General features: G+C 43.0%; 1 protein-coding gene across 1 annotated transcript in view; it reads right to left on the bottom strand.

Moving 5' to 3' along the window:
* VWA3A (von Willebrand factor A domain containing 3A) overlaps positions 1 to 16,711 on the bottom strand; it is a 52,706-nt gene that overhangs the window by 24,658 nt on the left and 11,337 nt on the right. Inside the window, exons 8-19 of the mRNA XM_035130788.2 lie at positions 14,828 to 14,882; positions 13,945 to 14,043; positions 11,878 to 11,984; positions 9,381 to 9,506; positions 7,894 to 8,002; positions 6,999 to 7,064; positions 5,941 to 6,066; positions 4,292 to 4,448; positions 3,730 to 3,833; positions 3,363 to 3,443; positions 2,477 to 2,571; positions 547 to 666 (exon numbers count right to left, since the gene is read on the bottom strand). Of these exons, the coding sequence (XP_034986679.2) occupies positions 547 to 666; positions 2,477 to 2,571; positions 3,363 to 3,443; positions 3,730 to 3,833; positions 4,292 to 4,448; positions 5,941 to 6,066; positions 6,999 to 7,064; positions 7,894 to 8,002; positions 9,381 to 9,506; positions 11,878 to 11,984; positions 13,945 to 14,043; positions 14,828 to 14,882 (1,245 nt within the window). The remainder of the gene's footprint in view (positions 1 to 546; positions 667 to 2,476; positions 2,572 to 3,362; positions 3,444 to 3,729; positions 3,834 to 4,291; positions 4,449 to 5,940; positions 6,067 to 6,998; positions 7,065 to 7,893; positions 8,003 to 9,380; positions 9,507 to 11,877; positions 11,985 to 13,944; positions 14,044 to 14,827; positions 14,883 to 16,711) is intronic.

The raw sequence follows: 16,711 nt of genomic DNA, 5'->3' as shown, positions 1-16,711 counted from the left end.
GAATGCATTGAATTTTTTTTGCCCATAGGAACGCATTAATTGAATTTCAATGCATTCCTATGGGAAACCGCGATTCGCTAGACAAATTTTTCATAAAACGAATTCGTCTAGCGAGGCAACCTCCGCTCGAAAAATCCTTTCGTTAAGTGGAAATTTCATTAAGCAGGGCCTTCGTTAAGCGAGGCACCAGTGTATAGGATTGCACTCTCGGACACCGAGCTGCAATGGGTACTTTCTGCTATTTTAAGCCTAAGCATTCAGAGGAATAAAAACATAAGAAGTGTCCCTGCTGGATCAGGTCAATGGCCCATCTAGTTCTCGCAGATGCCAACCAGACGTTTTTGAGAATCCTGCAAGCAGGAACCAAGCCCAAGAGCACCTTCCACTCCAGCAACTGTTTTTATTCAGAAGCATTCCTGCCTTGAAGGCAAAGCAATAGCTATCATGGCCCATTAATCGTAAGGTTAATTTAGCAAGGATGCCAAATGCTCGTGGACAGACCTACCCCCAAGAAATGGTTGCAACCATTGCATGGCAGTTACTTACGCTATGATATTGAAGAACTCCTTGCTCGACATCTGCTCCTCGAGTAAAAGTCGCAGGGAATGTTGGATATGAATGATGTACATGGCATTTGTTTTGGAGACATCAATAAGTATGACAATCCTGTATAAGAGACCACCAGCATCAGAGACGCAACTTTTAGATCAACGTTTCCCCATTTTTATTGTCTAGAGATTTTGAAGGGAAACTATACTGGTGTCAAAGGCTTGGGGCGGGGGGTGGGTGGGTCATAGCTCAGTAGTGCAATTTCTTGAAGATGGGAACGGAATTGTGCTCAAGGAACATTCTACATCTACGTGTGTGTGAAGCTCTGCTGGAGGGAAAAGGGTTGGGAGACCCTTAGTGAAGACTAACTTTTCTGATCCCTAACCATTTTAGGCAATTTGTGCCCTGCTTCCAGTTGCCTTTAAAAAAAAAGCAGCTAAGGAGACAGAGCTTTTAAAAAAGCAGATCCTGAACATGCATGCTCACCAAATGTTGAGCATCAATGCAGAGTACGGCTCAAGGGCAGTTGGCATGCATGGAAGCATCCATATTTCAGGATAGGGATTGGGAACCTGTGGCCCTCCAGATGCTGTTGGACTACAATTCCCATAAGCCCCGGTGCCATTCTATTGGCTATACTGGGGCATTAGAGTGAAGGGCAGGCAATACATTTATTAATAATATCTGTTTTCCATTATTTCTATCAGACCAAATACTTCCGCTACCTAGGGCTTCTATTCCATCATTCTAAGTCCTGGAAGCACCATCGGCAGACTGCCTATCAAAAGGTGGAGGTAAGCAAACGGGCTATACTTCAATTCTTTTATACAAGGGGAGGCCATTATGTTCCACCAGCCATTAGGGTATTTAATGCAAAATCTGTCTCTCAACTCCTCTACGCCTCAAACATCTGATTCAGTAGCTCATTCCCCGTGTTTGATGGGTTCCAGGCAAAGTTTCTCCAGTCCCTTTTACAGGTTCGAAATTGTGTTCCAAATGCAATTCTATTTCTAGAAACAGGTGAATGCCCCCTCTCAACTAAAGCATGGTGGGCTGCCCTGAGATACTGGCTCAAGATCTGTCTTTGGCCTAGGGAAAGGCTTACTCCCACACCTAAACAACGAAGAGTTTATCAGCTCATGGATGAAAACTATGGTCAGAAAAGCCACTTCGATTGGAATGCCACTTTCTCTCCTGTACCATCTGGGCTATGATACCGCCCTTGAATCTCTGAGGCAGCGATCTCTGATCTCAATCTCATGTTATCTGTGGCCCAAAGCAGTAGGAATTCATTACGGGTACGATTTTCAGATACCTGCATATCTTAGAAATCTGTCTGTACCAATTTATCGGCATCTCCTTACCAAAGCCAGATTAAATGTATTTCCATCAGAAGTGCTAAATGGCAAACTAAGAGGCATCCCTTATCAGAATAGGGTCTCTGTATGCTCTCAGGATGTCGATTGTATGAGGCATATCCTATTGCATTGTGGACAATATGAGCAAGCTGGGGATCTATGGATTAAATCCATACTGGCAAATCGGCTGGGTAAATCTGAAGCCTACTATACTAAATATCTTCTGGACAACAAGTCTAATGATATCACAGTGGCCGCGGCAAAGTTTCTTTCGGTAGTCATATGTATCAAAGATCATCATACTTAATTCTAAACAAATATTGTCTCGGTCTCCCTCTCCTGGGGGGTTGTCTGTATGAATCTGCATTTTATTCTGTATTTATGTTACGGGTTTTTGGACTGCAATAAAGATTAATTATATGGAATGGCATGGAAATGTTCAGAATACATCTCTCTCTCTCTCTCTCTCTCTCACACACACACACACACACACACACACACACACACACACGGGGCAATTTAAGGCATCATTTTACAAAACTGGATGCAGATAAGTAAAACACCGATACCTCTTCTCACAAACAGTCCCCCAAATTCTTCTACTAGCTGTGGAGAGCCAGTCTACCCGTCTCTCATACATCCTCACCAGTCTGCCAAGCCGTTTCTGTAGATGCAATTTAAAACATAGTTGATGAGAACGATTACTTGCACATTTCGGACAACTGCTTCAGAAACCGTTCCATTCTTTGAGTACGTTCTTGGCTTACACTATATTTTTCACCACAGTTCACGGGCAACATACGCCTTTTCTCCCTCCATTCTTAACTGCCTCAAATAAATTAAAAACTCCCAGAACCGAAATGTAATTAAGATAGACTTCACGCCAAGCCTTGATAATAACTGCTTCCCTTTTCTTTGGGTGCCTCTTCCTATAGCAGTCCTGGTGTGTCTTCTGATTCTGTGGTCACTTCCCGACAACCTGCTTACTGAGAGCTCACAGGAATATAGGAAGGTGTCTTATACCAAGCCAGGCCATTGGTCGATCTAGCTCAGTATTGCCTCCATTGATTGGCAGCAGCTCTCCATGGTTTCACAAAGGAGGCATTCCCAGTCCTGCCTGAAGATGTTGCGGAGTGCATCCTGGACCTTCTGCATGCAAGGCATGTGATCTGCCGTTGAGTCTTACCCTATGCTAGTGAGGAGAGTACAGAGCTAGATAGGCCAATGCAATAGAAGGTAGCTCCCTACGTTCATCTTCAACCTGTGCACAAAGTTCACAGAGAGATTAGATGGCAACAACTGTTTGTCAAGCCTTCATTCTGATTTGTTTGTGGGGAGGTTAGATGACATGTGCATCTTAGTCAAAACTGCACACAAAAAGAGCGGTTGGCTTAGATTAATCTGGAATGCCATTAACTCTGGCCATGGGGATTTATGTATAGGTCCTTCAGTCACCTGATAGTCATACAGTATGGGTGGATCAACGTGGATATTTTTAATCGTTCCATCATGCCATTCAAACTGCGTCATTGCTTTCTGAAACAAGGAGAGAGAGAGAGAGAGAAAATTAATCATATGTTCCAGTAACAAGTCTGACAACCAAATCATCATTCCAGTGACAGTTTGCTTCAGGGTGGGCAAAGGATGGTACCTGACGGATGCCAACAGCCAACAGAGCATGGGTGGCTAACCTGTGACTCTCTACAGCTGTTGTTGGACTACAACGCCATTGCCATTCATCTCTGGGCTCTTGGCCATGTGGGGTAGGGGGTGTTGGACCACATGGCCTCCAGATTCTAATCTAAAACTCCTCTTTACTTACCTCATGTAATGTGGATGATACCATTTTCCGAAGGACAGGCACAAATTCTTCCACAGGGGAGAAAGCATTGGGTGCCAAAACTTGATAAAGGCTTAATTTCCTGGCTGTAACAAACAAGGAACCAAAGGGTAGATGAAAGGCCCGTTCAGGTGGAACAAGGAGGCTTCATTTCACATGGAATCTTTTGGCCAGGGATGGGGAAATCTCTGGTCCTGAGGCCAAATGCCTCTCTATTTGCCCCTTGGAACTTCCCCCCGACCACCAAGGCCACAGTCCTCACAGGCCTTACTTCGCAACCTGAGTGTTTTTGCCTGGCTGGGATGTGTGATTGAACTCTGGCCATGCCTCTTTGCTTGCTTGGGTGGAAATGGGCAGATGAGTGTGTACAGAAGCTAGTCTACTCTACAAAGGTAACATCTTCATCTGTTGTGCCATCCATGTTTGCCTTTGACTCCTCCTATTACTGGCAAACGGACCTCAGAGCGTTGCCCAGAAGGGAATACAATTCTCAGGCTGAATAAACTTCCCCCCACCCAACCCTTGCCCTTCCGGTCTACTTTACCTTTTAGTCCATTCATTTTTAACCATTCAACTGAGGTTTGGGTCGAAAAGTTTGGGATTTGTATTGCAAGAGGGATTTGTATTGCAAGCGGACTCTCATGCTTTGCCGGCTTTGGCAGGGAGGTGTCAGAGGGAAGCTTCAAACACTCCATGGAACCCTAAATAAAGATATTTAAAATCTCGTCTACAAAATCCTGCATTTCCATTTTGTCTTCTCCAAACGTTCAAAAGCTGGGAACATATTAATGGAACATTTAAAAAGGCATTCCAATCTACTTATCCCTTTCCTACATTTTTCTATTGTCCACCCCCTAAGATCAAGAATAGCCAACACAGTGCCCTCCCAGATATTGTAGAAATACAGTCCCATAAAGAACCACACTCATTAAAAATATGTAAAAGGTAAAGGGTAAAGGGACCCCTGACCATTAGGTCCAGTCGCAGACGACTCTGGCGTTGCGGCGCTCATCTCGCTTTACTGGCCGAGGGAGCCGGCGTACAGCTTCCGGGTCATGTGGGCAGCATGACTAAGCTGCTTCTGGTGAACCAAAGCAGCTCACGGAAACACCGTTTACCTTACCTATTTATCTACTTGCACTTTGACGTGCTTTAAAACTGCTAGGTTGGCAGGAGCAGGGACCGAGCAACGGGAGCTCACCCCGTCACAGGGATTTGAACCGCCGACCTTCTGATCGGCAAGCCCTAGGCTCTGTGGTGTAGACCACAGCACCACCCTCAAAACAGGTCAATATGCACCATACCCTTCAACTGTCCTCAGATGAAAATAGGGACATTTTCTCACTCCCTGTAACTGACCCTCCTCAACCCACCCCCATTGTTAAAAGGGCAGCAATTGGTGGATTGTCTGGCTGTTTCAAAAGGAGATTGGGAAAATTAATAGAGGGTATGTCTATTAATGCCTGTTGGTCATGGTAGGTAAATAGAACCTCCACATTCAGGGGCAATGTGCATTTTGGTTATTGCCAGTTGCAGGGCCACAACAGCAGAAAAGAGCTATTGTCTTTGGGTGTTGTGTGACCTCCCTGGGAGCGACAGGCTGGCTTCTGTAAGGCCGATAGATGCTGGCCTAGACATGCCTTTGGTCTGATCCTGCAAGGTTCTTATGTTCTTAGGCACCAGCATAATTTCCAAAGTTGCACCCCAGCCTCTCTCATACAGAAAACACATCAAGGCTTTCCTTTTTTATATGTAAAAAAAGTGCAGACCACTTGTTCTCAACTGTGTGGAATATTTTTAAAAGGCACTGACAACCTTGCCTCGGCCTCTCAAAATCCCAAGCTAACCCTTCCACAAAACTTTGAAACAAAAGAACGTTTAAAAATATAGGTAAAAGAAAGGTTTAGATTGTAAAACTGAGGACAGAGAACTGTCTTATCATTGACAATTGTAAACTGCCATCTGTCAGCCTTTTTTTGGCTGAAGTGTGGGAGATGACTGATTTTTAAAAAATAAAAATAAAAAGAGTAGAGAGCTCTAATTTGACTCAGGACTCATCAGAACTATTTACATAATGGTATCACTACAATACGTTTCTCTGTGGCTGAACACTAATTAGATGTCCAGCAGCTTTTTTAGATCTACTGGTCTTTTTAGAATAAAACAGCTGATTAAATGAGATTAGGTACTTACTTCTTTCATTACGTTAAAAAGTGTGTCACCAATCCTCCCCTGGTAGATTTCATTTATGATGTTGAGCAACTCCTTGGCCTTTTGGCGTTCTTGAAGGATCAGTTGAATATCAGTGCTGTTGCAATTCTGATCACGCAACAGAATTAAAAAGCCAATCAGATTTATTCTTCATTGCTTGTGGGTATACTGGCTTAGCAACCTTTTATTATTATTTATTTTAAAGCATTTTTTCTTTCTTTCTTTTTGTTGATAAAATCCCCTAGCAGTTAACAGAAACAGGAAATTCCGACTAAGAGGTTAATTTTAAAACAGCAACATATAAAACGACGAACACTAAAACAGACACTAAAATTCTGCAAGCAGCAGCTTCAAAATAAAGGTGAAGGAAACAGTGAACCAAAAATGAATTACCAAAAGCCTGACAGGCTTTAATGCAATGAATCCCCAATTATCTGAAAGAGGACTTCCTTCCTTATAGACAAACCCAGAGATTAAGATCAGTGGAAGAGATCCTCTTAGAGATTGGGTGGGGATGGTGGCTCATGAAGTAGTCTCAGACTACACAAATTGTATTTAGTTATACATTAACACTTATTTATATAGCACCATCAATGTACTTGTCTCAACCGCTTTTCAAGCCATCCAAGTTGGTTGTCATCACTGCCCCCCCATGGGAGCATCTGCTCACCTAGCACTCTGCGCAGGTGGCCATTGCTGCATGGCATGTCTGTGGTGGGTTCAGGGAATACACCATGTTCCAGCGCAGCTGGGGAAGGTGATGGTCACCTGTCGCTGCCTGCCTCCAACCATGTTGGGCTCTCAGGTAAGGGCCGGTAGTGCCCGCTTAGCCAATCAGAGGCAGGGGCTTGGGGGCTGCAACCCCTAGCCTATTTAAGGGTATAGCCAGGTATAGGCCACCCTCTTGGCACTCTTATGAGCTCATAAAGAAGTTTCCTGTCCACTTCTATAACCTTATGAGCGGGCTAGGCAATCACCAAGCACTTTGCTAACAATAATGTTTTAAAATAGTGCAGTTGTCCAAGTGAGGAGTCACCTACCTCTCTCTTTGAGGAGTAACAGTGATAACGGCCTCCCACATCTTCTGCTATGCTTCTTACCACACCCTGCATGGATCACATCAAAGAAAATGGTTGAGCACAGAACGGCTGCATAAATCCCCATATTCACTAAACCTAGGGTTGCCATACGTCTGGACATAGCTGGTATTCGGCTCTCTTGAACAGTGTCCAGGTGGAAAGCACTGAAATGTCTGGGAAATGAAAGCCCCCCAAAAGGCTCAGCTAACAGACAATGAGAAGGGGGCGGTGTTTCTTTTTTGTTGCTTAGCTAACTATGGCATCAAAAACAGCCCTGCACTTGTAGGCATAACCACATAACTAACATAATGTGTAGCTGGGTCCTTAGTGTGCTTCAGTAAGAATCAAGAGATGAAATATTTTTTTACCAAGCACAAAGAAGGAACATAGAAAGTTGTCTTATACTAGATGAAAATTGCTGCCTAGTTCAGTCTTGTCTCCAAGCTAGGGATGGGCAAATCTATGCAATTTTGCCCATGAAACACATTTTTTGCAAAGCTATTTCCCCTTATGCAATGGCTTTTTAACACAATATCCACCAATATGTGCATTTTCCAGCACACTAGTATATGCATTTTTGCACACATTGTTTCGTTGAAGAAATGCAGTGAACTGCGCTTTGATTCGCATATTGTTTTGGGAAGTGTGAATTAAGGAGGTTGGCCTACAAAAATGAACTGACTCGAATTTCTCCCTTGTCCCTCCTTCACAGCTGGAGAGCTTCTACCGTGTCATCTGCGCTTCCCTGGTCCTTTTAACTAGAGACAGACCGACCAGAGGCTGAACCTGGGACCGTCTTGACTCAAAGCATATGCGTTGCCCTAGAGCTACGCTACCCTTTCCCAGACAAACTTACAGAAGGAACTTGATTGCTACAGTCGTATGTGACAGTGTGGACCAACAGTTTTCTCCCCACGGTACATTCCTGGATATACTCTGACAATATTTCCGAGGCCTGATCTGGGCTGGTTTGGGAAGGGTCGGGAGAGGAAAAAAACCACACGTGAATATCAAACACAGGATGGATCCCTACAAGAGGGATGAAGAATACAGATACTGCTACAATTCACATCATCGCCCCTGAGAACATTGGCCATGCTGGCTAGGGCTCACGGAAGCTGCGTACACACTAAACATTTAAGCTCCCCCGCAAAGGATTCTGGGAAATGTAGTTTGAGTGCCTCTCTGTGGAGGAAGTAGCTCTGAGGAATAAATGACAGTTCCCAGGATTCTTGGGGATATGTGGATATATGTTTTAAATTAAGTAAAAAGGTACTTTTAAGCTTTAAGCGTATGGCATGTATGAATCCAGAGTCCATCAACAGCTGGAGAACCACATTCTCTATCGCAGCCCTGCAATATTTGGGGCTTTTAGATTTAAGAAGAATAAGAGGAGAGTGAAAAAAGTGATAAAATTGTGCATGATGTGGGCACAGTGGAACGAGAGACATGTTCCTCCCTTACTTATACTAGAACTGAGGTTTAAAAAAGAGGTTTAAAAACTGTCTCAAGGCAAATCTTTAAAAATGTACAGTCATATCTCAGTTTGCAACCGCCTCCATTTGCGACCGATTGGTTTCCGACCGCCGCGGACCTGGAAATGTTTACATCCAGGTTCCACAGCGGGTGGATGCGCAGTAGAGATCTGCGCAGTGTGTGCATGCGCAGTGTGTGCATGCGCAGAAGCGCTCTATTGGCGCTTCACGCACACGCAAAAGAGCCCCTCGGTTTATGACAAACTCGGGGAGTGACTGGCTCCCCAAAACGAATTGCGGTCGCAAACTGAGGTATGACTGTAGTATAAACACTGACAACTGGGAAACACTGGCCTGCGAGTGCTCCAGTTGGAGAACAGCCTTTACCAAAGGTGTCATAGGCTTTGAAGAAACTCGATCTCAGGACGCAAGGGAGAAATGTGCTAAGAGGAAGGCACGCTTTGCAAATCCACACCGTGATCAACTCCCGCTTGGAAACCAATGTCCCCGCTGTGGAAGGACGTGTGGCTCCAGAATTGGTCTCCACAGTCACTTACGTACCTATTGTTAAAATTGTGTTTATGGAAGACAATCTTACTCAGCTATGAGTGATCGCCAAAGAAGAAGATACTAGAACTGAGTATAGGAATTTAAATAATACAGTACAGGTGAAAAAGCAATGTGGTGCTAAGGAAATTGCTCCACCAGCGCAAGCGTTTCTACCTGATGGAATGATCTCCCCTCCCTACCCACCCCTGAAATGAATGCAACAAATTCATTCATTTCAACGGGTCTACCCTGAACAGGACTCGCATTGGATACAGCCTAAAAGACAGTGTCTTGCCATCTATTCAGACAGATGACCTACCAGCTTCCTACCACAATCACCAGTGAATTCAGTTCTTTTACTGCAAGGGCTTTCTTCAATGCTTTGAGCAGATTGCAGCCGCCACTGGGTTTGAGTTTTAGCACCCATTGTCTTGCTTCATCTAAACTAAGGGGAAAAAACAATCATTTGAAAGTGGAATCTATTGAACATCAGTTAAGAGGTATGACAGGCAGGCAAGATGAAATAAACAGAAGGAAAGACTGTAGTACTGTCACAAACCAAAATATTGGGACCTGCGGGTATAGGACAGTATACAAATTTAATAAATAACAACAACAACAATTGGGAGGCATCGCTGCAGAAAAGAAACTGTGCTAGACTGTCAAGAAAAAAGGTTTTCCGTCTTCCTGCTGCCATTTCCCCCACCATAGATCTTATAAGGAGGAGCTACTCCTGACTTCTTTGTTGAAACTGCCCTTAACCTTTTGGCTGGAGTATGGATGTATTTGCCTTATAGTCTTTCCGTCATATGATGAGATGCCGTTGCCTTCCATTTTGTAAGTTGCCTTTTTTTACATGAATTCTGTATGTGAACCTTTGTGAGCCACCACCTCAGAGGCCTTTCTGGCTGAAAGGCAGCATAGAAATAAACTCTAATAATAACAACAGTGTCGGTCTTTGAAAAGCCTTTCAATTAGAAGGTCAAAACTCTCTCTTTTTCTCAAACATAAGTTAACTTATGGAATTTTCAGCCACAAGGAATGTTGCTGACCAATAGTCTGTAAGGCTTGAAAGTGGAATTAGAAAAATTCATGGAGGTGATGTCTTCTCTAAAACTGTCAGCACAGTTAAGTGGAACCTTCGTGTCATGTCGCTCAGTGGCAGAGGATATCTGCTTTGTATGCAGAAGATTCCAGCCTACCCGTGTATAAGACGACCCCCAATTTTAAACCTTTTTTTTTGGTAAAAAACAAAACAAAAACCTAGTCTTATACAGTGGTACCTCGGTTTATGAACACAATTGGTTCTGGAAGTCTGTTCATAAACTGAAGCATTCATAAACTGAAGCGAACTTTCCCATTGAAAGTAATGGAAAGTGAATTAATCCGTTCCAGATAGGTCCACGGCATTCGTAAACCGAAAATTCGTAAACCGAGGTGTTCATAAACCGAGGTTCCACTGTACATGGAAAAATACGGTAATTGTTTAATTGTACACTGAACTGGAGAATGCCAGTATGTATGTTGCTGAAAGGGTTTTACATTGGAAAATTTCATTGAAGCATACTGAAGCTCTCTAAGCTTCTGATATTTAACTGTTGGTGTTCTCTGCTAGCTCTCATGTGAGTGTTTTAACCTTAGAACAGGCAATTAAGGTATTCAACTGCAAATCTCCATTTTGAAAGGGAGTTGCCTTTACCTTTTGTTCCCAGGCACAGTGAGAGGAAAGATGTGATAATGAAGCCTCTCCAAGAGCTGTATAGCCTTAGGCTGGATGTAGGCTATGGGAGAGACTGAGCATTGATTTTTGCTCTGATCATAATTATGCTATCTAAGAAGAAGAACCTATGTAGGGACAAGTATACAGTGGAACCTCTACCCACGACCACAATCCGTTCCGGAGGCCCATCCTTATGGTGAAATGGGTCACTGGGAGAGGTGCCGTTGTGCGCAGGCGGCGATTGCCCGCTTCTGCGCATGCGCAAATGGCAACCGCCGCTCCTGCACAGGCGTGAATGGTGGCAAATCCGCCTGTTACTTCTGGGTTTGCCGCGGTCACAATTTGGAATGTCCGCGAGTGGTAGGCGGTTGTAAGTAAAGGTTCTACTGTATTCAGTGTTTCCCAACCTTTGGTCTCCAGCTGTTTCAGACTACAATTCCCATCATCCCTGACCACTGGTCTTGCTAGCTAGTGATGATGGGAGTTGTAGTCCAAAAACAGCTGGAGACCAAAGGTTGGGAAACACTGCTCTATACAACGTTCTGGCTGTATCATTGATGTTTCTGTACCTGTTTTGAAAAAGTTCTGGTTAGTAAAGCTTTGAATCGTAAGTATGGGTCTGGACAACTTTTATTTCAAAAGTAGTCAGCTTTTATGCATCCAAATGCTTCATGCTGCTCCATATTAATACCTGCAATATCCCTGGCAGTTAGTGGAGATAGCTTTGGAAGAGGATTAGACAAATGCATGGAGGGTAAAAGGCTATGAATGGCTATGAGCCACAATGTTCTCCCTCCACTGCTTTTGAATGCCAATTGCTGGGTATCATAAATGGGGAGAGCGTGCTGTTGTACGCAGGCTTCCAACCTATGGGTATCTGGTGCGAGATGCTAGACTAGATGGGCCTCCAGCAGGATCTAATAGGGCTTTTTTATGTTCCTACTAAAGGAACCCAGAGTGGCATACAGCACAATCATAAACCCATACAGGATAAGAAGAACAACTAGCAACCATTACCTGAAAAAAGCAATATATAAATATAACCATGACCAACACACACACACATAAATACTTTAGAGCTAAGCAACTCACTTACACGTTCTCATCGATGAATCTTGGCTTCTCCCAAAGTAATGAAATATTGGTACCAAATGAAACGAGGTATAACTTCCTCGTGTAACGCAGCTGCTCATCTATTACAGACTTAAGAAGGAAACAAAAGGTGGCAATTAGCTGCTTGCCAAGCTATATAGCATGCCTAAATCAAGCTCTACACCAAGCTGAGTGTTAAAGTTGTCTTATTTCTTTTCCTACATTCATATATTGCCATCATGGAACGCAAGAGAGCATCCATGTGCTCAGAATCAGACCTACCCAGACACAGACCAAACAGACTTTCACATTGATGGTAGGTTACATGTCTTCAGACCAGCTCTCTCCAACATTGTGCCTTCCAGATGTTCCAGGCTACAAGTCCCATCAACCCCAGCCAGTACTAGGGCCGATGGAATTTTTAAGCCAAAACATCTGGAGGGCACAAGGTTGGTGAAGACCATACCCTGACACTAGCATATTTTTTATGACATCTCCATACACTGAAAATGAGTAAAACATATGAATAGTGACCAATGCCAATCCCTTTTTCCTCTCCTCCCTCTGCTAGCTTTTCTGCTCTGCTTGAGTTTGCCCTTTTTGTTTTTATGTTTGCATTTGATACAAAAAGGGAAAAGTCAAGAAAAATATTAGTACTTAAAACCAAAAAGATGATCAGGGATGCCCCCTGAAGAAGACTTTGAATTCTTAACTCCAGCCCTTCTTCCCAACAGATCAGCTTGTCATGTTGTCATTTTCTAGTTGGGAAAATAAAAAATTCAACCCCATCTTGGTGTTAAGCCTGAATGAAATTAATCTCTATCTACTCCCAAACACAACAGCTACAGTTGCTGAACAGAATTTTATATCCTAGAAGAAACTGCCTGGTGCCTGACAACAAGAAAAGGAACTAATAAATACATCAACTGAAGATTGGAAATACTGAATGAGAAGTGACTGAAAATTAAACATACTGCATCTGAGAAGTTCGTTAACGGAGCAATACACAACTACAACCAGAAAATAAGAAAGATGCTAAATTTAAATCCATGTTAAATTTGTCTGATCATGATTTTGAAACACACACACACACATTATAGGAATTATATAGACTGAGTTAACTCTCACCAAAAATGAAGTGTCTAGCCTCTCAAAAAATTCACCACCACCCATTTCAATTCCCAGGGGAAAGAAATTGCCAGAAAGGAAATGTGGCAGTTGGTTAAATAATTATATGCAACAGCAGCATATAAACATCAGCTGTCCATAGATAGAGCAAGGTAGCTCACATTATCTAAATCCAATGAGGTAAGGCATGAAAAAGGCCAGTAAGGTAAAGGTAAAGGGACCCCTGACCATTAGGTCCAGTCGTGACCGACTCTGGGGTTGCAGCGCTCATCTCGCGTTATTGATGGAGGGAGCCGGCGTACAGCTTCCGGGTCATGTGGCCAGCATGACAATGCCGCTTCTGGCGAACCAGAGTAGCACACGGAAACGCCGTTTACCTTCCCGCTTTAGCAGTACCTATTTATCTACTTGCACTTTGACGTGCTTTCAAACTGCTAGGTTGGCAGGAGCTGGGACCGAGCAACGGGAGCTCACCCCGTCGCGGGGATTTGAACCGCCGACCTTATGATTGTCAAGCCCTAGGCTCTGTGGTTTAACCCACAGCGCTACCCGCGTCCCTGAAAAAGGCCGCTACTCAGGGCTATATCCATAAAAATTAATTGTCATGACTAGTTTGGGTTGATTAATTTCAATGGTGATATAAAACTAAGTTCTCCTTATCTATTAGGATTAATGAACATAAGTTAGTAATGTCCATTTATTTCAATGGGTCTACTAAAACTCATTTGAATACAGTACAGCCATATATTTCCGTATTCAGGCCTCAGAGATACAGACTGATAAAAATGTGAATGAAATTAGATGAAAAGGCAGTGACTCGCCCAAGGCTTCCTTCAGAACATCATAGCAAATCAAACCCACATTTTGCCACCCCAAAATGCTATCCACAAGTACATCATCATCTCTGATATTAAGAGTTAGCGAGTGCTTCAATAACATTTACCAGAAGATCTCTTTGGAAATCCTGCAGTCTTGGTCCACAACTTACATCTGATGTGTCAATCAGAACTCCAACTTTATCCCCATGGATAATACCAAATATCTGGAAGGGGGAGAAAAAACAAAACAAAAGGAATGTTAAGGGGTGGCTCCCAGTGGTCCAGCGCCAGGAGTGAACCAACAGAGTGCAACCCCCTCACAATGGAAGGATGCTCCCATTGGGATAATGCATTTTTTGGATCACATGGGTTGAGGTTTCACACACAAGGGGTTCCCAAATACACATGTCTATTTGACCCCATGTTAACAGGGTACTGTTTTGAAGGGAAATATAATAAGAATGGAAACCGTTACCAGTTTTTAGGAGAGAGGAAATTGCTCAAAAGACTTCCAATGATGTAATAATTATTATTATTTAATAATATTATTTATACTCTGTCCATCTGGCCGGGTTCCCCCAGCCACTCTGGGCAGCTTCCAACAAAATATTAAAATACAGAAATCCAAATGCCTCTAGTCAAGCAGGTGCAAAGTTGTCAAGATCCTGGCTGAAATCCCAAATCTTGCTTTTCTTTTGCTTCGCATTTCCTCTTGGCTGAAGCTGCAGAGACCAAAATGATCTACAGGAGCTGCTCCTCCTCCTCCTCCCTCCCCCTTGCTGGTCAGACTATGAATTTGCTAGTGCCACCTGCCACATCTTCATTTTCATGATACATAAACAGTGTCCTTTAGTTCTTCTCTTCCTTCAGCCGTGACCATTGGCCGTGTTGTCGGAGGCTGATGGGAGTTGGAGTCCAGTCATGGACAATGGGAGGTAGAGATCAGCAATATCCGGAGAGCCACAAGACCCTCACCACAGCTTTAAGTGAACAAATTGTGCACAGTACCTTCCTGCTATCCTGCAGCAGCCACTCAATGCGTCTGTCATAGAGAGCAATAGTTCTGTGGTTGGGTGGGTGGGTGGGAAACAGAAGAAATGCAGTTAGTGCAATAAAAATTACAAGATATTGGAATGGTGTTAAGAGATGAATTTCCGCCTTTCTTATTCTAAATTCAAGTGGGAAAACATAAGAGCCCGTAGCTTCTTCACTGGTGGCACTAGTGGAATGCCCTCCCTGCTGAAATAAAGAGGCTGCACACACAGAGAGGAAACATAGGAACGTGGTAAGCTGCCCTGTATCAGGTCAGACCACTGGTTCCATCTAGCTCAGTATTGTCTACAATGACTAGCGGCAACTCTCCTGCGTTTCAGACAAGTCATCCCCAGCCCTACCTGGAGATGCTGGGGATTGAACCTGGGACCTTTGACATGCAAGGCAGGTGCTCTACCACTGAGCTACAGCCCTTCCCCAGCTGCAATCCTTCCCCTGAACTTCCTGACCTAATTTCTCAAACTGTATTTTAACTGTTTTAATGGTTACACTTTCTTTCCCCCCAAAATAATATTTATTCATTTTATAAGAATAAAGAAAAAATACACAAAAAAGCACAAGAAAAGGCAGAAAGACAAAAAGAAAAAGAAAAAATAACAATAACAACAATATTTCTTATTACATAACATTGTTCTATAGACTTCCTCGATTCCCCCCTCACTGGGTCCATTTTTAATCCATCTTTAGCAATTTTCATATTATCATTCTCCAACATTTTTACATTTCCATCTTCCTCTATTTATTTAACATCTTCCTCTTCATTATCCCTCAATTATTCCTAATCTATAAACATCAGTTATCCTTAACCTATAATCTTCAATTGTTCCTAACCTATAATTAATTCCCCCCCTCTATCTTCTATTTCATCCCTTAGCTTAAAATTAATTCCCAAAAATATCCATACATTCAAACATTGCTTCTTATATCCTGATAACGTTTAAACAATTACCTCTTATTCTACCCCCCCTCCCCTGGAATCAGAATCTCCCAGACGGTTCAGCCAGTCCCACAGATCAATCCCGTTTCGGACCATCATAATGAATCAGAAAATAACATCCAATATTGCTCCTCACCCCACTCCCACTCTATCACAGCCATAATGGTTACACTTTCTAACTGGCTTGCCTTAGCGTATATTTTAGGTAAAGGTGTTCTCAAATGCTCTGACTGATTTGTTTTATTGCACAATCTTATTATATTTGGGTTTTATAAATTGATTTTGTACTTGGAAAATCACCCAGGATGTGTACACACTAAACCTTTAAAGCATATTCAAAACACTTCCTTTCTCTCAAAGGAAACTGTAGTTTCTCCCTCACAGAGTTACAATTCCCAGCAAGCCTTAACAAACAACAGTGCCCAGAATTCTTTCCCAGAAACCCTCTTTTGTGTGCACTGTTGAGATTTCATTTCCCTCCCACCTTTCCTGTTATCGGTTCCTTCTGTTTGGTTTCTTTAGTTGTCCATCTAGCCCAATATTGTCAATCGGCAGCAGTTCTCACATTATTTTCATTTGTGACACAAGACCAGAGGCCATATTATTAACTTCCTTTTAAAAAAATCCCACAGTTGGCTGGCAAAAAAAGCTGCTTAATTAATTAAAGACACCAGCCCTTCACAAAAGGGATCAGCAGTGTATGCACATGCATTTTAATTAATGGCCATTTGGAAATAAAGCAGAGAGAGAGGGGTCAGCTGCAAAAGCAAGGCAGGTCATCTCGCTCAATTTACTCACAGAGGATAAATTTAATTCCACCCTGGCAGGGTCACTGTTTGAAAATAAAGATATACTGACACCAGAAGAAAGATAGCACCGAGTAAAATGTTTTAGAGACCAGG

Source organism: Zootoca vivipara, chromosome 14 (genome assembly GCF_963506605.1).
Source record: "Zootoca vivipara chromosome 14, rZooViv1.1, whole genome shotgun sequence".
Lineage (NCBI taxonomy): Eukaryota > Metazoa > Chordata > Lepidosauria > Squamata > Lacertidae > Zootoca > Zootoca vivipara.
This window is presented reverse-complemented; position numbering and strand designations above follow the sequence as displayed.